Source organism: Dinoponera quadriceps, unplaced genomic scaffold, assembly GCF_001313825.1.
Source record: "Dinoponera quadriceps isolate SergipeBrazil2010 unplaced genomic scaffold, ASM131382v1 scaffold2952, whole genome shotgun sequence".
NCBI lineage: Eukaryota > Metazoa > Arthropoda > Insecta > Hymenoptera > Formicidae > Dinoponera > Dinoponera quadriceps.
In genome coordinates, this window is record NW_014557517.1 from 259,676 (window position 1) to 284,033 (window position 24,358).

The window sequence follows — 24,358 nt, forward strand, 5'->3', positions numbered from 1 at the left end:
TTCTCTCATTCTTTTATTTCGCACGTAAATATCGACATAGCTTTAAGACAAGATATACGCTCAGGAAGACTTAATCGCTAGTAACGTCTATCAAGATTCGTGACGATGAGACTTAATGTGTACAGTTTCCTTTTTTCCTTTCTAGAGAACCGCGTATGTCGTATTTTTCGAATTGCTATTCAACGAATGTGCATAGAATAGAATCGTACGTTTATTTACAAGTTCGATCGAAATGAAGGGGAAGGAGGGGAAGGAGGAGGAGGAGGAGGAGGATGTATCTTCAGCACCTCGGATACGCCGATGGAAATTCTAATTCCGACGAACGCGTGTTCGGGTATCGCGGTCGGCAGAATTGAAGCGTCGTTACATTGTGTCACGTTTCGTGCATCAATCGGGAGGAAACGTCGAGCTCTCTCGCGGCATCTGATGTGTGCCACAGCGTTTCGCATTCGTCAATAACTAGATTTGCTAATTATTCCGAATTCTTGCCCAGCGAAGTTATCAGAGCGAATGATCGATCGCGATCGTCGTTATCGTTGGACATTCATTGATCCCTTGCCCTTCAATTGCAGCATTCGTGAGTAACCATGAATATCAGGATGACTAACATCTCATTGGTGACACATGTCGCACTTCTGGATCGCGTTTGCTTCCCTGATGGCGCGACGCCACTTTACCATTCACAACAATCTCGTCCCCTCTCTCGTTTTTAACTTTCATCGGATAATTTATCACCTCGGAAGCTCGCGATCGCCCGCGGGCGTTCGCGCGAAACTTACGAATTACCTAGTTGAATTGCGTGTCCGCGGATTATTTCCTACCCTCAGAGCGGCGCGACATCATCCCCGTCGCGCGTTCTTTGGAACGAAAGACACTGATGATTGCAAGGGTTGAAGGGGAGGGGGTGGGCTGCGAGTGTCGAGCGCGACGTCCGTTCGCGGAAAGCCAGTTTCATAAGAGAACGAATATGTAAAATAAGCCCGAGTGTCTTTCATGAAAGTGTCTTTCCTGAGTGTCGATCAGGTGGCAGTGTACAGAAATTAGTCGCTTCGTGCTCGTGATCAAGCGAGAGCCTATCCGAAATTGAGACCGATGATACACACGCGCGCTCCCGTGATCGCTCCGCGAGGATCTTCGATCGCTCCCTCGTACCCTCTGAATCTCTTGGAGTGAACCTCCTCCTCCCCTCCGAAAGGTGGAATGACAGTCGAGTCATTCAAATGCGAGTGACTCCTCACTCGTACGGAATGAATTCTCCCCACGGAATCGTCGAGTGAACATTTTCGTCCGAAATTCAACTGCGAATCCGACGTACTCCGCCTTCGTAGGAATATAAATTCACCCCGATCGACCTTCACTTTTGCGATCCCGAGTGACGATGTCTTCACTATCGCTTCGAATGAGTGTTCACTCGTTTCGAGGGAGATCTCGCTCCAAGGGATTCGGAGAGCGCATCGTAACGTCGTGATACCATCCGAGTGCATATCTCTCTCTCTCTCATCAATACGCGGGATAATCCTGCCATGTTCTCTGCTGTCTGTATTGCGTCCCGCTGATCTGTACATTCTCCGGCGTCCTGTAATACACCGTGCGACCTCGGTCGTTGTTGTTGACGCTCGTCGGCAGGAACTGAGGACTCGGCAGGAACGGTTTCTGTTGCTGCTGATTAACCGGCCTGGTGAGCTTGTAGTTGTTCTCGGAAGGCTGCAGGACGGCGTCTCGAGTCGACGGTTGTCTGTGCAGAGGCAGAACGAATCCGCTCGGCAGATTGGCTTCCTGAATCAGGGTGGGCGTCAGAGCGTCGTTCAACGTGACGTCGTACTCGCTCTCGGGTATGTCCTGAAGCCGATGCGTCACCTCGTTGATCCTCTGCTTCACCCGGTAGCTACCTGGGCCGGACGGCAGGTCTTGGATGTCTTCGCTCTTGTACGTCGAGCTGTAGATGTTGGGCGTCTCGGTGGAGGGGATTCGGGCCTTGCCGCGGGTCTGCACGTTGGCGGCGTTCGCGTGCTTCTCGCTCGAGTAGTTCTCGATCCACTTCGGCTCGAGGTTCTCGGTCTGATGCCGCGAGTCGTACGACTGGTTCTGCGTGGAGGATCCCCGCGACGAGTTCGAGAGGTTCTCCGGACCCCTCGAGACCTCCTCTTCCTCTTCCTCCACCTGCTCCTCCTCCTCGTTGTTCTTCTCGATCGGTCTTCGCAGCGCCGGTCGGGATATCGCGGTGTCGTACTCATCCTGCCGTTGCTTCTTCTGCAGATCGCTCTGGATGGCCTTGTAGGCGTCGTACGTCTGCTTGTTGCTCTCCTGCGTCTTCACACGTGCCTCCTGATCGGTGTCTCTAATGTCCTCTTGGATCTCCTCCTGCACGTAGTAAACCTTGTCCTCTTCCAGAGTACCGGTCGTCACCTCCTCGTCCCTTCTGGGCGACTGCGGCGCTTTCGAGCCAACGGACGATAATCCCCTCGGATTAGGATTTCCACCCCGGGACGGTAAGAACGGTCTCTTCACGATCCGTACGGTGGTTCGAGGTGGCGGAGGAGACGGCGGCGGTTCTTCCAACGGCTCGTCGTAGTACTCCGAGGAGTACTCGTCGGACGGGACCTGATACTGAGGCTGCTCGTTTCGACCGTCCAAGTCTCTGTCTTGGTAATCCGTCTGCTGGGAGGTTCTCTGAGGCTTCTCGGACAGATTTCTCTGATAATCCTGGCCGTCGGCCGCTACGACGCGACCGCTTTGAGCCTGAGTAGGTCTAGTTGGTCGTTCCGGGTAAGAAGGCTTCTCCGTACGATCGGTCACCGCCTCCCTCGAGTCCGCTTCGGACTTGTGGACGAGTTGTTCCGGCAGGCAGGTCGTGGTGGTGGTGGTGGTGCTCGTCTTCTCGGTCGTTCGGTCGTACGAGCTCGGTCTGCGAGATGCTTCGGTGCTGTCCGATGAATCCTTCGCTCTCGAGGACGTTCGCGATCGCTCGGCGTCTCTGTCGCGATCGAGAACTCTCGATGAGTACGGTCGCTCCTGCCTGTCGGAATCTTGCGACCTGCCCCGATCCAAGGATCTCTCCGGATCCTGCGACCGTCCTCGATCGCGATCAGACGGCCTCTCGGCGTCCTGCGATCGTCCTCGCTCGCGATCTTTGCCGCGATCGAGAGCGCGGTCTCTGCTACCTCGGTCCCTCTCTCGATCGTAGTAACGATCCCTCGAGCGATCCTGATGCGTCCTGAGTCGTACCTCTTCCGGCGATGAGTGATAACGGTTTCTGAAAGATCGATTATTCCGCGACATTAATCGGCATTGATTGAGTCCACGATGAATATGGGATTGATGGTTGCGTTATGTGTCGGTGTTCGATCGATTGTTTTGTTCATACTGAATTTATCAATTTCCTCCCGGCTATTTGCATTCTGCGTATATATCATGGATGGTATTTGCACGTAGCAGAGCTGCACGTGCGTACGACAGGTTAAATTCGAAGTGTTCTCACAGCGATTATCTTACTAATACTGTTCTGGATGTTATTATTAGAATGATGCGAGACGGTCGAATCATCTATTATCGATTCAAGCCTAAATAGAAAGGTGTGCATATGTAATCCAACTAATGGCACAATCGTTGAATACTAAATGTAGTATCGCTCATTAATATGCGTATGTATGCGATTAGTTCATCGAGCATAACCGTATCAGTGTTGTGTACGTTACCTTACCTGAGGGGACGATCCCTGTCCCGAGTATCGTAAAAGTCCCTGTCTCTCTCCCTGTACGAGGGTCTTCTACGGATCGGTCTCCTGATCGGCCTGACATCCTCCAACTCGTCGTCGTAGTAATCATCCTCCACCAGATCCGCAGGTCGCCGGCGTGGCTCCTCTTTAATCACAGTTTCAACTTCGTTACCGTCAAAGAGCGGCTCCTGTCGCGGTAACGTTGATCTTACCTGTCGGTTGTGCGGGAGTAGTTTTATACGCATATCTGTCTTGCTCCGACAGCGGCACGGGTCGTCGAATCTTCGGCGGCGCCCTCGGCCTCGCGTACACCGAGCTGATGGGTGCTGCCGGTTTCACCAGGCCATCCGCAGTTGCGCTCGCCGACGGCGCCGCGAACTCCTTATCGTCGTAATCGTCGCGAAATCTGAAGATAAACGAAGCCCGCGCGTGTCAAATTTCAATCGAAATTAAGTTAAAATCCAATTGAAATTGCGAGAAATTCAATGATACATTTCTCATTTATTTGTTGAAAAGTAAATTCCTATATTGTTTACGGAAATTTACTTATCGTAAATGAATAAGGAAATAAATTTATTTCGAATTTATTTGTTGCTTGAGCAATAGAAAAGTTAGATAAAAGTTGAGTTAAAATTAATTTGTTAAAGTTAACAATTAATCGTGCAAAACTATGTACATATAAGAATAATAAATATTTAGAAGAAGAACAGAAGAAGTTAAGTTTATACATACAGTTTCGCAAAATTAACTTGAGTTAATTAACCCAGACCCGGTTTTATCTCTGGAGAGATCTTCGTCATTCGGCTATTGTTCGCATGATCGATAAGCCAACGACGATATTCTCACCTCTTATCGGAGTATCTTCGCTCGTCGGTGTCCCTGTTCCTCGCTTCCGTACGTCTGTCGTACACGTCCGCGTCGTCCACCTCCCTCGACGTAGATCTGATACCCTGATCGGGGTTCCTGCCGCGGGGTCTCACGTCGTCCTCCAGCGGGTCCCTCGACCTGGACGGCTCTCTTCTGTTGCCCCTGCCCGAGTACCTGTCTCGATCCCTATCGTCTCTACCGGACCCTTCTCTGCCGCGCTCCCTGTCCCGGAAGTCACGATCACGGTCTCGATCCCGGAACTCTCGGTCCCTGTCCCTCCTGTACTTCCGTTCGTCGTACTCGTAATCGTCCCTGCCGGCGAAGTCTCTCGACGGTCTGCTGTACTCGTCGTCGTAGTAGTCCTCCTCGTAATAGTCGTAAGGTCTCCTTCGCGCCGGTGGTCGCCTCCTGGGTGGTATTCTGTCGCGTGACCGGCTGGTCAGCACAGTGACCGGCGCGACGGTGGTCGTAGTGGTGGTGGTGGTAGTGGTCACTTGGTACAGGGCGTCGTTCCTGTGCCAGTACTTCTTGGAGTTGGCGCAGTCGACCTCGGAGACGAAATGGCAGATGAAGGTCTTCTGGTCGAACGCCGTGAAGTTGGCGCACAGGAAGTCGTAGCGAGTGCCGAAGAGGCAGTGATGGTAGACCTTGAGAAAGGCATGAGGGTAAGAGAGACGGCATTAGCGACGACGCTCGTTAGCCGCCGAATGAACCGGGCGGTTTCGATCGATGGGTGAAAGCGGCCCGACCGCCGAACTTTCGACGAATCTCGGCCGGCTCTAATCTCGCTGCGATTGCCTTCTCGTAACCGGCGGGATGTAACGCGCCGACGACATGACGATTTTAGCACACTTTTCACCGAACGAACGATCCTTGCCGCACGCGCAGCTTTCACGCTCACGGCGGCTGCGTGTGCGAGTAATTGCGCCGCATTGTGGCGCTGCTCCGGCTCTCTGTATGTATGAGGGAGCCCCCTATGTTTTCTGGAACGCCGTAGAGACGCGGAGTTATCCGGGGGGGGAGTATCTAGAATCATTCAGAGCACATCCTTTCGGTAAGCCAACGCGCTCGTTTCACCGGGAACCAACCGTCGGCCGCTCTTCCAATAATAGATCATGAATCTTACTCAACTCGTCATCTTAAATGTCAGACGATCATCGAAGCGCCTAATCGCGCGCTTCTAACGATCCTCACGTACGCGCAGAGGAGTACAGTCATTAGGACATCTGTTTGCGCGCATCCTTGCCCCGATTGTTCTCCGACACGTCGTCCTACGAATACATCTCATTCGTTCGCGACGCTCTAACGATCGAGATTTTTCTCCTCGGTCTTCTCTTCCGAAGAGATCGGCGATTTCGACTCGCTGAAGAATTTACGGTGGAAAGTCGGCGAGAAAGACACTCTCGGTACACTTCCTTCACTACCTGCCGCCGGATACCGGAAAACAAATCGCGGGTCATTTGCATGAGAACCGGCGCTGGAATTATTCAGAACGCGTCTTTCTTTATTTCACGCCCGGCGTCCTGGCGCTTCCGTGCCGTCGTCGCCGGGTGTCGACGTCCCCGTCGCTGAATTTACGGCTGGCTCCGCGTTATCGCGCCCCGTAAAACGTTACATAGCCGCATCGATCGGATGCATTAATTACAATTGTAAATTCCGCGAGGAAGGGGGAGTGTCAGGATCACGGGCGATTTCCCGGCGGGAAGCCGGCCGGGTTAATCGCTCATTTCCCAATTTCTCTTCCGCGCGACAATTAACCTTCCCGCGCGTGCCGTGACGTAAAGAGCCGCCTTTTCGGCCTTTCGCGACACGCGCGCAGCCTCTCTCGGGCCCCGATATTTGCATGACAATGCCTCCATTCGCTCTGCAGCCCCGTGAAAACGATCGATAAGCGGCGGCTCGGAAAGGGGCTACTTTGCAATCGCTTTCACAACTCCAGGATTCGCGCGCGTGAGTCGCGGAACGGTCAGGGACGGACCAAGAAAGTCTTCTTCCTCCGGTTGGTTCTTTCCACCTTGCGCACGGCGACCTTGTTGTCGTTACCGCCGGCGAAAGATTCTTTTTCTTCTTCACTTTCGATATCGATTTCTCGAACTCGAGTGCGCTCGCTCCGCACCGCTGCGGCCGACGCGATAATGGAAGATTAATGGTGCGAGCACCGATTGTTCGACGGTCCTTCCTCGTGACAACGCCGTTCTCGCCGACGCGATTAGAAATTAGTATCTCGATCGTACGAATAATGGCCGCTCTCCGAGACGCAGTTTCGCGTGCGACGTCACGTCCTCCTCGAATGGGGCTTAATAATCGTGTTAATCAAATATCCGTCCCGTTGAGCTATCCGCAAACCTGTTCAATGATTCCACCGGCGCCTTTAGACACTGTTTGACACTGTTTGACCCCTCTCTCCGCCGAAGCGGCTGTTATTAAATTCAACTGGTCCGCGGCTTGAAATTGATTGCCACATTTGCATCGGCCGCCCTCGTTAAGCGGCGTGTGTATCAAAGATTTCGTTTTCGTGAATACGAATGAGACAATTCCCGTTACTTGTCACGATATTATCGATCCATTTTATCTGAATAAATTTGCATTCTCTATCGATTAGATGATTTATCGCTGACTTACATTCCGTTATTAAAGTTCTTAGTAATTTTGTAGATTTCCCGAATATCTCGGGACGACTGGAACTTAATGTCCCTTCAAGATATTTTAAATGTTCTCCAGTTTGTGCTTTATGTGGAATGCCAAAGGACTTTCTATGCTAATTTAGCCATAAACGGAAGAAATATTTTAGTAGAAATTACCATAAGATTTTGTAATACCGGGCCATACCGGAATTATGACTGAAATTATGATGTGTGTTGTAATGCTTAGTGATTTATATCGTGTGTACACATTACTAAGGAGTACAACACACATCATAATTTCGGTCATAATTAGTTAACAAATATGGTCCAGCGTTAGAAAATACGGTGGTAATTTTTACTACAATATTTTCTCCATGTATCAATAAAGTGCCTTAATCTCCATCTAAAATGGATTTTTTCAACGTAATGTTTTCAAACTTAAAACATTCACATTCGCTGCCATCTTTAACTAATTAATTTTCACATTAATTAATTTATATCATATATATATACTTTTTCCTTTTATATATTTCTTACATCTACTAGTTTGTGTATTTTACTGTTAATTTATAATTTATTTCTGAACGTAACCTCGATTGGATATCCTTTTTTTGTATTCTCATAGATATGAAGCTTATTTTTCCAAAGGATGCTCTCTCCCGTAAATAAATATTACCATTATTATCAATCAAGTTAAAAGTCTCGTCGGTCGGAGTTGCCGGCAACTGCCAGTTACTGTGATCATCAGCTCGAGATCGATCGATGGATCGGTCGATCGATCGACGTAGCCTCGATCGGTGATGCGTGAGACGATATCCGCGGATAGAAATTGTCAGCCCGGAATCAGCGGAATCTCAGTTTTCCTGTGGAAGCACGACATCGAGCTATCTCCGCCGTTTAACGGCGAAACATTGCGTCTCTGATCTCACGCTCGAAGGAGACACACCGGATAATTGTGACGCGTGTAATTACACGCTCCTATCATCGTTCGATCGCAATCGCGGTGTCCGCGCAGGATTTCTCGATCGGCCGTCGTTTTCACGAGACCGAGCCCCACGCCGCGGCCGGGATTCGCGCGGTGAAACGATCGCTCTCGGCGACGATGATCGGTGAAAAGTGTGCTCGATCGATTTTTTTGCATTCGCCCGCGCACCGGCCGAGTGCTCGCTTTCGTTTGTTCGTTCGTGCGTTCGCAATTGCGAACGCCGGTGCCAACGTTTGTCAATGGGCCGCGGTTCTTCTCGCCGAGCGAGACTCGGTCGCTCGTTCGCAAATAATCCGTGATCGCCGTCTTCCGTCGGCATTAGAAAACGTCGCTCGAGATCGTGGCAACGCTCGATCTCGATCGGATCATTGACACCTGTTTATTACGCGGGGAGAAGACTTCGCCGCGAGAGGTTCCTGCGGCGATTCATTCAAGCGACGCCGACTTCCCCCTCGCCACGGTGGCATCAGTCGGTTTTTTTCCCGGGGGAAATAATTCCAGCTTGCCGCCCGCTCTAATTGCGGACGTGGCAACGGTGAGACGCTTCTCAATCGGTTTCACCGCGTTCGGCGCGTGCGACATCGACGCTTTTTTCACTCGCGAGCCGAAATTCTCGCGCGCGTTATCGCCGTGCGTTATATTCGTCTCAAAGAGACACGTACTGTCGGGTTACCTTCCCGTCTCCCTCGGCTACCATTAGACTAATTACCTGGCACTTGTGCGGCACGCTGGCGTAGAATCCGTCGTGCAAGCCGTCGCACTTGAAGTCGATATCCTCCGGTATACTATTGTAGAACGGATAGTCGCTTAGATTGTAGCCGTTCAGCTCGCGCGGCAGATTCGGGTCCCATATGTAATCGATCTGCGGAATCCCCGTCAAAGTGTGGCCGGTCGTCGCGTTGGTCTCGCTCGTCGCCACCGTTGTCGTCTGGAGGGAAGCGAGTGAGTCACAGGAGATGCATTTAAGTAAAATACGTCAAGTTTTGAATTTTTACACAAAAGTGTCTGAAATACATAGGACGTCCAATATGTAAGCTCAATCTTCGAATGAAAAGGTGTTGAATTCGTCTTAATCGATCATAGGATGCATCGATTCCTCTGATAGGATGACACTCCCACACTCGAAATAATTAATACTTTCAGTCTAAATTAAATAAGGGTTTCCACCCTCACTTTATTTATAGGCCTTTGTTTTATCATAGATTAATCTAAGAACTTTTAATTTCATTTTGTTTATTGAAATCTTCAGCACGCGGATGTGCATCTGTGTCGCGTATTTTGCAAAAATAGCTTTCATTTCCTGCGGGAAACGCGGGGACGCTTCGACAGTCGACTTTGCTATAATAATAGTTTCCGTGTCGTCGAACGGAAAAGCTCGGCCGACGTAGCGGCACCGGTGGAAAAGTTATTTTACGCTCGGAAGGAGCCGCTGCGCCGTGCAATAATGCTCAGCGATGAGCGCTCGGCTACGATTCGATGATGTCACATCAATGTTTACGCGCGAAGGTGAATTTATCGCGCGCGCGAGCACGGTTTAATGTTAATTAATTTGACGCTGGCGCGAATCGATTGAAGCGCCTCGACATTTCTAGTGAGTGCGGAATACGAACGAGCCCGTCCAGCCGGATTCGCGCGATACGCGAGTTTTCCATCGCGCGGATTTGCCTCGTTGCGATTTGAAATACGATAATGCACTGTTTATCGCGTTATCGTCTAAGCGTGCTGTAATCGCTCGTTCCCGAGTTGTTTTATTAGCGGCTAATCTATGCCTTCGCACACACACATTCATTATCGCGAGGCTTCCTTCTTCTGTCTGCAAAGAGGCGCGTTGACGAAATAAGAACTCGCGCTCGTTGCACGTGTAACGATCGTCGTGACTCCTCGTGGAATCGGTTTCGCAACGATCGACGGTAAACGATCGCGTTTCGCCTGCATCGCGAACAAACAACACGAACACGGAGGGTCGAAACTCGCCGTAATTTCGGTTTAATAATTCCAATAGAAATGCAGGTAGGATACACGCAGCACCGTGTCGGTTGTATCGAGCTCGCTCCGAAATTACACCGCCGACCCCGATCGCCATTTCACGATCGTATGTCACTTTGAAAATGTAAAATCGATCGTCCATCGAAATGCCGATTTCTCGAAGTTTCGAATATCCGAATGTTCGAATTTTCGCAGTTCAAAATTTCATTATTCCAGTATGATGTATCGAAAGTTCGGAGCTCCGAATATAATTTCTAGCCCTGATACTTACTTCTGAGTTCTCATTTTCTTCCTCGGTCGTCCTGCTCGTCGTCGTCGTGGAGGTAGTCGCGATCTTGAATTTCGGCCTGGTCTTGAGCGCAGCGGAGACCGCGTGGACCAATAGTATTCCTGCAAAGTGTGCAACTTGTGAAAATACTTGTCTCGTTCTCGGGGAAAACGGTCGATTTGTGGAGATGAACGGGGGGATCTTCCCACGGCTCGGAGAGCGGCCGCGCGTGTTCCAGATAAATACGTTTCCGACCGCAGCCTCGGCCCTCGCGGGTGTTGCCGACGACGGCCCCGATGAATCGTCCGCACGTAGTCGAGGAAAGTAGTCAAAGGCCACTACGCATCCGCGGATTGCGTAAATCACGAAGAAGCGTCGGCGTTGCGAAACTTAGCACAGAGCGTGGTATGAGAGCCCGGCGTGTAAGTGTCGCAATTTTCTCTCGCCGTGAGCGCCGAGTGCATTCGGTTGGGTAATTGTTCTCAAACGGATCAAGGCTGCACCATCGATCGGTTTCCCTTCCACGTTTCGATGATTTACGATTGCACGTGGTAGCTGTCACGTTACGAGTGATAACGGTGGACCGCTTTTCCACCCTTTCGATTTCGAAAGCGCCTCTTATCGCCCTATCTCTCGGCTCAATTTTTTCATTTTCATCTTGTCCGGACGGTTATTATCATTATTATCATCGTTGTTGTTGTTATCGTTATTATTATTATTTACTCTCGCGATTTACTTCCACTCACGCTTTTCTGCTTTTACCGCCTACTTCCCCCTCATTTATATCTCATCGTTTAAAACGAGTGAAAGAAGCGGAAAGTCGTTATTAATTGCTCCAGAAACCTTGCAACTGAATTGCGATTCCCTCGAAGTAGTTCAAGGCTGTTTTGAGAATTAGCGGCTGAGAAAATTGAAACACGCCGAGCGGACGTGCTTACATCCGCGAGCGCGCGATATTTCACGCATTGTTCTTCACTCTCTATCCGAAAGACGACGGGGCTTCTCGAAGGTCGAGCGGGTTGCGATCGATAATCCCTGCTCCCGAAACGAAAGAGAAACGAGGATTAATCGATACGCTTGTGTCCGCTGGACGTTCGTTCAATCAACCGATAACACTCGGAACTCGGCGGGGAATGGTCACTAATTAAATGGCCGAGCAATAAGCTGGCAATCGGTCGTCGATTTACGACCGATCGACTTTTCCGCGTGCACGCGGAAAAGCACGGCCGACACGAGCCGCTCCACGGACCGGAAAGTGGATGTCCTCGAAGTTGATGTTGAAAACGCGCGGGGAGGCCCGCGCAACGGAATCCATACTTTTCCAGGCCGCGCGATCGATAACGAAAGCGGCGCGCCGGCCGGCGTTGCATAAAAATGAATTATGGGAACGCGCTCGCATTCCGTTTGTGGGAAATGTTAACGTGGGCGTGCAGCCCTCCCATGCACGCGGTGCGGTAAATCGTTTTCATGACGAAACCGTCGCCGCCGTTACCACCGGCAGCACGCCGGCGGTGTATAAACAAATTGCCTCATCCGATTGTCCGCGGGGCGACGCGCGAGTCCCGATCGAATGGGAATGCCCTGACATTTTCCTCCCTTCTTCGTCTCTTCGTCCAGTTCTTTCGAAGGGCGTGGACCCATCGCCGATGATCCTCGTTAAGGAATTACACGCGCTCGCGTGCCTTCGTCGGTAGTTACCGGGACGTATGAAGACGTCGGCGGGCGGAATCGTGCGCATCGATTTTCAAGACCTCCGATCGAACGTACGTCACGTTATCCGCGAAAATGTCAGAAAGCGTTCGAAATGTTAACACACGCGTGACCGATCGACGGGTGTTGCGGGGCGGAACAGGTCGGCGAGCGTCGTGCGGCTCCAATTTTTCCCGGCGTCCACTCCGGTTTCCCCTTATCGGACGATCAGGTATTTCCATCACGCCGTGGAACGAGCGTCGTTCCATTAATGATCCCCCCGATCGCGTCGTCGTGAAATTTTCGGACCTCGGCTTTGTCGCCGGCTTTGAAGCCTCGGGACAAAGCGAACGATCCTCTTGACATTCACGACGCGAGGTCTCCCTCCGCTCCGTCGGAGCCTTCTTCTTCGCAAAAGCGCCTTTGCAAATCGCGCGGTCGCACGCTCGCGGTATGAATACCAAACGCTGGCCGGCGGATAAAAAGATTGTCATCTCTCGTCCGCGAAGCGCCCGGCTCGCCCTTCGGTATTTGTTCGGCATTTCTTTCTTTTCTTCCCCCCTCGACGGTCCGTAAAACCTGTTTTTTATGGGCTTCGATTTAACATTAATGATCGCGCGCGAGTGAAATACGGGAGAAAAGTGCAAGCGTCGCGCGCTTGCTTCGGAAATTAATTGGCCGGCCTTTCGTTTCGCGAGAGGCGGACGACCGAGTCGTCGTGTTCCTTTAAAACAGCCGTCGACACTCTCGAGAGTTCGGGCAGGAGTTTCGCGAGATCCTTGCGACTCCCTCGTATTATTCAACCATTCGATCCTGCGCGCGCTCATCGCGAAAGGTCCTCGGAACGCGTGTCCTTTTTCTTTTTCTTCTGTCTTGTTTGCACGCTGTACGAGCAGTCGCGAATCGATCTATCGTGCGGGTAAAATTCCCGGGACGGGAAGGAAGGTCGTCCACTGTCTCTTCGGCATTCCTCCGCGGCCGTGGAAAGTCCAAAAATACTGAGGACGCGACGTCACGGGGGACAGCGAGAAAGAGGGAGAAAGAGAGAGAGAGAGAGAGAGAGAGAGAGAAAGGCAGGCTTGTGGAGGATTCTTTCTTCTCGCGGGGGGCGCGTGATATAAACAGGATCTCGAGAAATAGTAAAAATCGAGGAAAAGGTATCGGGGAGTCCCGGCGACGACGTCGTCCTCCGGGAATTGCGATGCTTACCGTACAGAGCGAGCAGCAGCCATCGTTTCTCCCGCATGTTGGCACTGCAACAGACAAAGTGATTATCACGCAATTATTAATGTTATTTTTTCGCATCAATTTATTATCAATGATATTTATTATTCTGGCGTCGAAACTTTAATGTTTCTAGGCGCGCCATGTAAGTATATTGTACAATTTTTCAACTTCGTTTCTGGTTAACCTTTTCAATGCTATCTTATATTACGTTTAAAATGTATCTCTGTATATGCAAATATATGTACGTGCATATATTAGCAACGTGTTCTTACCCATTGTAAAGAAAAAGGTATCTCCCGTTTAATAAATAAAGAACTAAATAATAGCCAAATAAGTAATATTTAATAAATGAGCAACTAAATTATTGCGAACGTAATTAAATTCTTGTGCGTGACGCGAAGCGAATTCGAGTCCCTCGATCTTCCTCGCGACTTGGAAGCGAAGACTCGAATTTCTACAGAAATTATAGCAATTAGGAGAGAGTTGCCCAATTCGTACCAGTCACCTAAAATTTAGTTCCTGAATCGCACCTCTCTCATCATTTTTTCTGTAATTATTGAATATAAGCGCGACTCAGTGATGTAAATATTATTATCATTATTACCATTTCCATTTATTAACGCGTAAAAAATCTGTTGGTATACAGAATAAAGGAAATTATAAAAGTTTATACACAGAGTGACGCAAATGTGGAATTACAAATTAAAGTAGCAATTGAGTGCAGTTAAGACGAGAGAACACGAAATAATTAACCTTAAAAGAGCGCAAAGCGTTATGAAACAGGTCAACGGATCTCGAGTATCGCTTGGACACCATACAAATTCGATTAATACAATTGCATTACCGCGCTCTGTACAATTAAACTTTACATAAAATAAATAGAAAATGAATAATACAACTAAAATTTGAACAAATTGCACCGTATTTTCCGTGTGATATAAATACTTTAGAAATACTTTAACCCGTGCCAAAATTCTACATTAAGTCTACATTAAGTCTATTTAATTCTACATCAAATCTTCAAAGGTCTTCTATTGTGCTCCCTTTGATGCTATAAATGGGAAATTCCATTTTTCCCATTTGACGACTTAATATGTAGAATTAAAAATTTCCCCCCGGGAGATATAAATTCCCTTTGCAGCATCAAAGGAACATCATTAGCACCCCTTCGATGCTACAAATGAAAAGTTATTTCCATTTTCTCCACTCGAAAACATAATGTGGAACTAAAATTTCGACTCGGGTTACTCATAGTCAAATCTTATATTCAAGGCCGTCTTAAGTTCATCTTCAGACGCTCCGCAACCAATGAAACAAGCCGTACAGCATCTGAAGACGAATTCGAATATAAGATCCACGAATATCGACCTTGATGTAGAACCAAGTAGACTTAACGCAGGACTAAAATCCCAAGATCGGGAAGTAAATTTTAGAAATATGATTTTGCCAATTCGCCCCTAATTGCGATCGATCGTTGAACGTGAGTCACGTAAGAATCCTCCCGGTCGGGGCTCTCGAATTCCCTCTCGTCCCGACGACGTTATCGGGGACGGCATTACCTCCTCCTCATTTCTCTCTTTATCACGTCGGCTTTTACGCAACGCGTCCTAGATTCGCAAAGAGGTCTCCGCGCTTGCGACACCGTGAAATTCCGCACAGGGTGTCGCGCGGCGATCGCACGGCACTGCGATCGGCGAGCATAATCGAAGCCCGGTGGTTCAGCGTGGCCGCGTAGACGGCCGCGCGTAGCGGAGGTGCCCGAGCATATGGGAACGGATAGGGAACTTTCTCTGTGCTGTCACCACTGCTAACCATATAATGCAAGGATAATGTGGGTGTTATATAAATGCACGAGCACGTAATATCGGGTGTGACTTTGTGCGAATGGCTAATTATCGTCGGGGAGCTCGTTCGCGCTTCCACCCGGGCTCTTTCGGAGGAGACGCCCGATAATTGCGACAATATCGGTTCAATAAGCTCGTCGCGCTAGACAATCACGCGAGCCTACGGTAGTCGGGTTTTGCCTCCGGGTGTATACCTCCATCCTTTCCCCGGACCTTGAATTCCCGTTGCCGCGGAATTTTCGGTTTCTTGCCGCGATCCCGCCGGTCACCGGCGATGCAATCGATTCAGGATCGCAAATTTCCTCCCCTCGCTTATGGACAGCGCGACCTTGATTCTTTCTTTTTCCTCGCCCATCGCGCCTACGCGTTTATACTCGCGTCTCGCGTCTCTTGAGATTTTGTTTTTACACTCGCCCCGGTGAAAGTTAGTCCGGCGAGCTCTCGGCTCCGTGTTAAATTAGTGTTATCGAATTAGATAACCAAACTTGGACTTGGCGCGGTTACAGACTGTGCGAGTGTGCTCGCGTTCGTGAACGTGTTCACGTTCTAAGCTGTCAATAAGATTTCCACCGAGATCGCGGATTACTTCCTCTCCCCCCTCCCTCCTGTGTAGCAACGATTTGATCGCGAGAGAGAGAAGGAGAGATTCGAGGGACGCGTGAGAAAATAATCGGCGTCTGTGATTCTCTCGGCCGATGCGAATTGACGATTACGATTTCAATGGGCGCGCGCGCGCGCGCGTAACAAGACTTTGAGATTCCGGTCGGCCTGCCGGCCGTAATTAAGCGGAAAGGCGGCGGCGCGTGGTTTTCGAACGTAAACACACACACACGCGCGATTTTCTACGGTTCTTCTCGGTTTCCGCGCAAAAATGTGGAGCGCCCGAGCCAATCGTAAGCGCCGCGCGGCGCATGCTCGCATTAATTAAGCCGCGCTATCGCGCTCCAGTTCCCAGACCGATCCTTATCGCCTCTGTAAAAGCAAGGAAAGAAAGAGAGAGGATGCCACCCGCCGCGCGGTGGCCGCACAAGACCGCGATTATTCGGTTACACAAGTTTTCGTAATTGTTCCTTTTGTTTCGCGTCACAACGAGCGAGCGAGTTCTCACGGGCGCGCGGGGAACCATGGGAAGTGAGCCCTCCTCCCCGCGACTGATTACAAATTACTCTTATCCGGAAGGTGGGCAAATTAGAGCCGAGCCGGATCTCGAAACGCGATACATCCCGCGCGCGCGGTCACGCTTTCGATGCCGCGGAATACGGTGTATCATTCGTCCCTCGTTTCGCAACTTAATCGCGTGCCGATGCTTCGTTTATCGCCGATCGCTTTCCTCGCCCTCGCGCGCGCGCGTTAACGCACAATTGGCGCGATTTCTTTTTTTTTTCTATCGATTATCGAGCATTTCCCTCGCGCGACTTCCTTCGCGCGCCCGAGAAACGTGTCACCCGTAACGTTACCTTACGGTAACGTTACGTTATGTTACGACACACGCGACTAACGGTCATCCGTCGCGATCGTGAAAGGTCACCGGAAATGACGGCCGGTGCGACCAGTCGTTTTGGTTTCTCGCATCAGGCCCCGCGGCTGTTTGTGTCTGCGCGAAAGCCGCTTTCGGCGAGCGATTTCCGCGGGAATCCGCGAGACATCTCGGAAGGAAGAATTTCCATCTTTCCTCTCTTCTCTTCTCTTTCTCTCTCGCACGATGCAATTATTTACGGTAGTGCTCTGGGATGCGTTTTTCCGGCTGCGACGGACGAAATTCGTCGCGAGTGGGCGTCGAGCAAGGCGTTGGTTATGAAACCCGATAGCCTTCAAAAGCGGAGCGCACAGAAGCGGCCGGGCTTTCATTTCCTCATGGGCGCCGCTACTTCGAATACCTCTTTCCACTCCTTTGCATTGTCGAATAAATTCTTTTCTCTCTCTCTCTTTCTTGACGGCGTGAAAAAGAGAAGTAGCTCCCATAGCTAAAAACTAGTTCCCACAGGTTAAAACGAGCTGTCCACGTAACACAACTGAAATTTAGTTACCAGACTTAATTTTTAGCTGTGAGTGCCAATCCTATTTCTCCGTGTGCAACTGTAGTCGTATGAATTTAGCTCTCACAGCTGAAAACTCTGCTCTGGTAATTAAATCTCATCTGTGTTACACGGACAGCTAGTTTTCCGTTCTGGCAATTAATCTTTTTCTTCCGTGTAGTTAATTCTCCTTGTCCCTGTATCCAGTTTTTAGCTCTCACAGCTAAAAACTAGATCCGGTGACTAAATATCAGTTGCATTATACAAACGGCTAATAATCCCTTTTTTCCATAGAGGAAAACTCGTGCATCGATGCCGGGCTGCAATGCGGTGAGAGGAAACGTTAATTGAGAGATGCGATCACTCACACACGCACGCACACACGCGTATACATGCGGCGACGCGGAATCGCAGCACAGAAATTCTCCGCGTTTTCTCTGGTTTTTTTCTCCTTCTTCCGGAAAATCATTCCCGCGCGTCGTTAACGCGCATTACTGAAATCGCCGCGAACAGCGAAGGCGAGATTACTCCATGATGTGTGTGTGTGTGTCCGCAACGGTAAACATTCGAACGGTTTCTCCGGTGAATGCAAACCGATACTTTGCGCATAATTAATCGCGAGTTGATAACTCGGCGCAGCGCCGCACGGAGCCGAAAATTTACGTAACGACCGGCGATTGACATTTAGATTCGCGATATACCGGCGGAGGTAGCAATTCGCAAAAATACGCTTTACGGGTGTCCTCGAGCCGCTCTTGTGAAATTTCACGAGCACGGGCGGACGAGCGACGCATGTTTATCGCGCGTTATATCAAGGTAATGGGTTTTAGAAGATGAAAAACGGCGCGAATCATTCCTTTTTCGAAGCGGCGCGACCGCAGTAGAGTACGCGTCGAATCGGGTCAGGCGCGCGTGACAACGCCCGCCGTATCCACTTTAAGTAGACACAGACATTCGTGGCGATCCGCCCGCACGGTGGATCGGTCACGAATTCACGACGTGCCGATCGCGTTATCCGCACCGGAGGGCACTCGTTACGTCGAGCTGTGAGCTTGTCCCGTAGGTAGAAAGCGCGCGATTGTGCAAGGCGAACGTATGCGGAGCAAACGTTAATAATAATCGCCGTGCACGCGGCAAGTATCCTGCGTAAATTACGCAGGTCGCTATCTAATTTCAGAGCATGAAAGGTTGAACTTGCTCGGACGAACGGACCGCCAGGGCCGCAGCGAGGATTTAGTTCGCGTCAACTAAATGGATTTCTCAGTGTGCTGAGACGCGAGGAGACAAATATTCTGCGGGCGCAGCGAATTATCGGTTACTATGGACAGCGAAATAATTTGGTTACAGGCCAACTAAATCTTCATCGCTGTCGCTGTCGACGTTTCCCTGCGACAGCCGAATGATCTGTTCTGTAACCAATCTTCCTGCTGTCACCATAGTGACTGACAATTTCCCGTGTCAATAAAAGATTTTTCCCCGCGCGGGGGTTCCTCGTGCCCGAAGAAGCGAAGGGGGCACGCGCGAAAATGCAAAAGGGCTCCGTCGACCCGTCCAGAAGTTGAGTGAAATCCAAGCCGAGATGTCATGTTTATTTCCAATAAATTATTGCGAAGCTTTTTCGATAAAGTCAATAATATACTTCAATAATTAAGATATCAAATAATAATGGTTAAAATGCAATAACAAAGGACGATAAAAGCCGGCTGCGGAAGATTTTCATTTATTCTTATTATTGCATCGAGTAAAACGGGAAAAGCCGTCTTCGTTGCGCAAATAAAATTACTGTCATTATTGGTGCAAAAAATATGTACACTTATATAACCGCATAAAGAGAGCATAAAGTAATATTCGCAACGTTCCGATCAGCGGTCAGAGAGACGCCTGAGCTGCCGCTTAGGTAACCGATAATGCGAAACTTAGTGCGAGAAGTTAAAAAGGATGCGGATGAGACTGCGTGTCGAACGACGGCGGGAGATCCCTTATCTGCGCGCCGCAAGCAGGCGCATTAAGTGTAATTCATCGCACAGCCGGCTAATTTTCCCTCACCCGATCGCTCGCCTCGCCGATCTCGGCAGATTTTCATAAAGCGCCATAATTCGAGCTCTATCTCGCCGGCGTATCGCGCTTCCACGTGCCGAGCTTCCGTTGTGACGCCACGAGGGCCGATTTCTCCTATTAGAATGTAGAAATTCAGAGCGCTCGACAATCATCCATTTATGTGCTTTCCGCCGGTTTCGGTTTCGCTGACTACCGTGCGCGCCCCGCCCGGTGCGTGCGCGTCTCGTTAATTCGCGCGCGGAGTAAATACATCGGATTTCTTCCGCGCGCGGCACAAACTCGCTGCGTGCAGCCGACACTCACCAGGATCTCGCGATCGCGGCAGTGGGTATTCGGAAATTAGCCTCCAACGCTCGAACGTACGCTTCAACGGCCACGGAATTAAAGTAATCGGGCTCGTTTACCGTAAAGCGACCGTTTGCGCAACAAAGCCGCATATACCGTTCGAACCCCCCCCCCCCTCCGCCGCTCGATTAATAATTATCGTCATACTTAATCGCGCCGTCATGATACCGATTCCGCGTTCGCGGGGCTTTCCTCGAATTTCGTCGCATCGCCGCGGGAACTCAGCGGTGATTGTCGCAACGGTGGGAACGCGCGGGGCTCGCGGGAGTCGATCAGAAAGTGTTTCGGCCGTTCTTGCCGATCGTCGACTTGCCGAGAACCGGCTCCGGAATAAATGATTTCACTCTCGGCTGCGAATAAAATTTATTCGACCGTAAAGTATCGTTCCAGTCGCGTTCCAGCGGAGGATCATTGTGTAAGGGTACGCGCGGCAAATAACGCTCTCGCCGGCGGCTATTTCGCGCGAACTCCACCGAAATTCGCGGACCGGAAGGAGAGCTTTCAACCCCGGTGCGATTTCTACCACCGTCACACGTCGACGTCGGGGCGACATCGACGCGACGTCAACGTGACATATGGATCGAGCGGTCGACCGATTAATATTATTTCGCACGCTTCATCGCGGAGCTTTTACGTAAGCGCGAGGTGTTAATAACTGCGCCGGCGTTCTCTGATAGCGGCGAAACTATTCGAAAGTTATTATTCAGGAGCGGACGCGGGCGAGGATAAAAAATTGGAAGAATCCTCCGCTTCGCCTCGTACGAATTTCTCCCCGGAGGAGGAGGAGGAGGCGTATAATTAGCGCGATTAATGTGTCGTGAAGCCGCCGCCATCGTCTTCCTGCTCTTCCTATTCCGTGCGAACGATTGTTCGTTAGAGAGGAGAGCACAATGAGACCGATGGGGGTCCATATAAGAGATATTTTTACGACATGGCGCTTCCTACTGCGCTGTAAGTTTCACCGTGCAAGCTGCTATGGTGTAACGCGGTCGTGTAACGCTCTCGCAGCTTCCGACCTGTCGCATCTTTCATCCGCGGGGTCTCCTTCTCTCCATTTCGCTTCTTTCCAACGCTGATTTCTCTTTCTTCATTTTTCTTTTTCCTTTTTCCCTTCTTTCCTTCTCTTTACTCTTTCCCGTCACAGATAAATTCCTGTCTCGAATTGTTATGATAACTTGATATGTATCGTTTGGGACATGCGAAGTGTGTTAAACTCGACACAATTTTTTACTGTGTATATATTGTAATAACTGAACCCAGAAGACGATAATAAAAGCATCTATCCGCCTATATCTATTTGTGTCTGTCAACACGTCAGGTAAAACGTTCGGCGCTTGCGGCGGATATAAAATGATAGAGACTCGTTCAGAACCCGTGTCAGACGAGGTATTGGGGAGATTGATGATTGCGGATTAGAGATCAGAATTCGACGGGTCAGTTAATCTCGATCTTAGCTCGCTTCGTCCCGATTGGTCACAATCCTCAGTTCGAAATCGTTAATCCCCGATATCTAAACTGACACGAGCTTTCGGACGATAACGACGATCGCGTCTCTAACGTGGAACGTTAGAAATGATTTCATTGTCATCACAGGATTTCAATTGCGCGAAATGAGCGGCTATCCCCATCGAAAGTAGACGACTCTCGCAACGAGCGGTAGACGCGCAGACGAGGTGTGACACACTTTTCGTCGACGCATTCGGTCACCGGTCTGCTTATCTTACTATGTAAGCGCCGATGGTCAAATTTCGTTTTATCCTCGGGCGAAATGCCATGAAAGTACGGGCCTTTGCACCGGCCGACGCGTCTTTCGTTTCTATCAGCGCGTCTTCAAGATTCATGGCACGGACGACGACTGACTTTACGGAATTGGGAGAAGGACGATCAGTCGGCGATTTATCGATAAGAAACTATGGTAATAACCATTTTTCTCGGGCTCTGAATATCGATCGTGTAATTTTTCTCTAGGATGGAAACGTGAAAAGCGAAAATTCCAAATGTTTTCAAATTAGAAAACTTGTACTTTTCACGAATTCACGCTGAAAGAGAAGACTCATGACTACCTGGGGGTTAATCATGGGATCTTCTCCTCTAACGTGAGTTAGTGTAAGTTTATTCAGTTGAAAAATTTGGGTTTTTCATTTTTCACGTTTACGCCGTAGGAAAAAATTACACGATCGATACCCTCATCACGGACAACTAATTCTCTCTTTTCGCGTGAGAATTCTACGTTTGCACGCGCAATAATTCGAGATTCAGCAACTATGCGGTATCTCAATTTTTCCTCCGGCTCAATTTCACACCTCACGAGCGCGCCGTATAATAAGGCTAAAAGTCGCTTCGTGATTTGACAACGATTAACGGTGACTCATCGACGTGCACCGTTATGTTCCTCGCGTTATTCGCGCGGCTAGCCGACGGTATGCGCGTTTAAGTTCCTCGACCCGGCGCACCTTCGCCCCTCGGGCTGTCCTCTCGATCGTTTATTAATTCTCACCGAATGCGATTACCGAGATCGCAGAACCTGAGAGAGACGCGCGACCGTACGCGGGAGAACGCGATGGTACTCGAGAGCCACCCGGCGAGCCGTCGTCGGCGATGAACATTTACTCCCGTCTCCGGCCATATCGCTCCGCCGGCCGCAATTATTTCCAATTGAAGGGAATTACTTCGGAAATTATTGCGGCGATCAAGCGGGAAGGCATTTTACTGCCGGCGCACTTTTCCAGCGCGCGCGCTTCCTCTCCCGCTGTCGTTTCAACGGCGCGCTGATCGATCGGTCGATCCGTCCGTCCGTTCAAGAACGGAGTTTCGTCCAGCACCTTTCGATCGCGAATCACGGTTTCGCGCCGTAAAACTATCCGGGCGCTCGATTACGGCGAAGTCGATCGTTGATTTTTCCGCCGGCGTATCGGGAGAAAGCCGACCGCGACGACGAACATGTCGTAACGGTGCCGGCGCGGTGCAATATTGTTTATGAAAAAGATCCCGTCGTAAAGAGCACATCGGGGCGGGTGCGAAGCTGTTCCTGCATCCCGGCAAAGCTCTCCGCCGATATCGGCGGAGGTGAGAAAATGGGCCGGCGTGGTTGCGAAACTGTTTTAATTACGCAACGACGACGTGTTTCGCGCGCGGCGAAAATTCTCGCGCATATTGCGATATCGCGTTCGCGGGGACATATGGCCGGCCTCGCCGCGGCCGGATCGATGAAAACGATCGCGACGGAGGTGTGTCGAGAACGGATTTCTAACGATAATAATTCGCCGGCTGAAATTAGCGTTGCGCGAGCGAATGCGGTGAAAATGCGCGCGTCGTGACGCTTCCAACGACGACGGCGGTATCGGAGTGACCGGTGGGGACGTCGAGAAGAAAAAGGGTGGGTTAAGAAGAGCTCGGGAAAAGGCGTGTCGCGTCTAACGCGCTCCTCCGCAAATTAAATTCACTTTCGAACGTGTATACAATCGCCGTCGCGGAATCCGCCGATTGAAAGTGAACGTGGTGGACGCGTTAGAACACGGAGTCGGACGGAGCGGGACGATGAATTACACGGGCGAAGGAAAGAGAGAGGGAGAGAGAAAGAGAGAGAGAGAAGAGAGAGAGAGAGAGAGAGAACGGCCGATTGAGGTACCCCGTCGAGGTTACGGAAAACTTACTCCGCCTAATCGACGAAGCGTTCGCTCGCGGTGTGTCGGTGAAATCCCCGCTCAGATTAATCCGCGATTAAGGTGGAATAAAAGTCAGATCGCGATAAGAGAATGTCAATGATATCGCGATCGCGGCTCGGTCGCGCGCGCGGGGAATTCGCGCGGTACGAGAAGAAGCGTCTTCTCGCGTGAAAAATCAATGAGATATCCGATACTTAATGCGCGTACCTGAGCTGAGTCGTTAGGCACACACAGAGGTTGCAATTCCCGCGGATTAACGTTCGCGTCGTTAACGTCGAGCGCGCACCGTTTAGCGCGACGCGATCTTTCTCGCGCGGACGTGGCTGCGCGCCACGGTGTTCCACGGTGCGTACCTGCCGATTAATTAGCACTGACGCTCTGCGTCAGCCGGTTAATTCGCTCGTTCGCTCTTCGTTATCTCGCAAGAGAGAGAGAGAGAGAGATATCCCTCACGAAAATGCTGATCTTACGCCGGCGGTGTGATCGATTTCCCGCCTGGTAAAACGTATATAAAATCACCGCGACGAAAGTTCTCGTTCGGGAATAAGATTCGCGGTGCGTGCCCGATGCGTGCCCGTTTGCGCGTGTGTGCTGCACGCGTGCGTGTGTGCGGGCACACGTGCGCGACCACCGAGGTAACTCTCTTCTCGTTACTCCGCGATTCCCTCCACGAGCGGATTAGAAATTCGTGACTTCGCTGGATACGATACGCGGCTCGCGTATCGGAAAATTGCGCGAGGCAGGGGGGGGAATAAAGAAGAAAAAGAGGGGAGCGGGGAAAAAGGAGAAGCTGGGCGCGCGGTGGCCGAAATTTCGATTTCGCGCCCCCGCGATCGGCATTCCGCATTATCGCCGCATCGCGGCACGCGCGCGAATGGAAAGTCGGATGTCGCGAGCGATAAACCGCTCTCGTTGTCGTCGTTATCGGGACGTTAAGAAGCGAGCGAACAGGAAGGCGCGCAGGATGCGACCGGCAGCGAAAGTCCTGTCGTTTAATGTGCTCTCCGAAGCAGCTCTTAATGCGAGCTCGCGAATTTTTGCCCCCCCCCCCCCTCTCCCCCTTCCTCTCC

At 50.5% G+C, this 24,358-nt stretch overlaps 1 protein-coding gene across 1 annotated transcript in view; it reads right to left on the minus strand.

Annotated features, from left to right (window-relative positions):
- The window catches only part of LOC106749285 (zinc finger CCCH domain-containing protein 13), a 25,386-nt gene continuing 1,028 nt past the window's right edge, over nt 1-24,358 (minus strand). The window contains exons 2-8 of the mRNA XM_014628596.1: nt 13,344-13,387; nt 10,449-10,567; nt 8,901-9,119; nt 4,562-5,229; nt 3,928-4,121; nt 3,701-3,860; nt 1-3,253 (exon numbers count right to left, since the gene is read on the minus strand). Coding sequence (XP_014484082.1) covers nt 1,501-3,253; nt 3,701-3,860; nt 3,928-4,121; nt 4,562-5,229; nt 8,901-9,119; nt 10,449-10,567; nt 13,344-13,380 — 3,150 coding nt within the window. The 5' untranslated portion in view covers nt 13,381-13,387 and the 3' untranslated portion in view covers nt 1-1,500. The remainder of the gene's footprint in view (nt 3,254-3,700; nt 3,861-3,927; nt 4,122-4,561; nt 5,230-8,900; nt 9,120-10,448; nt 10,568-13,343; nt 13,388-24,358) is intronic.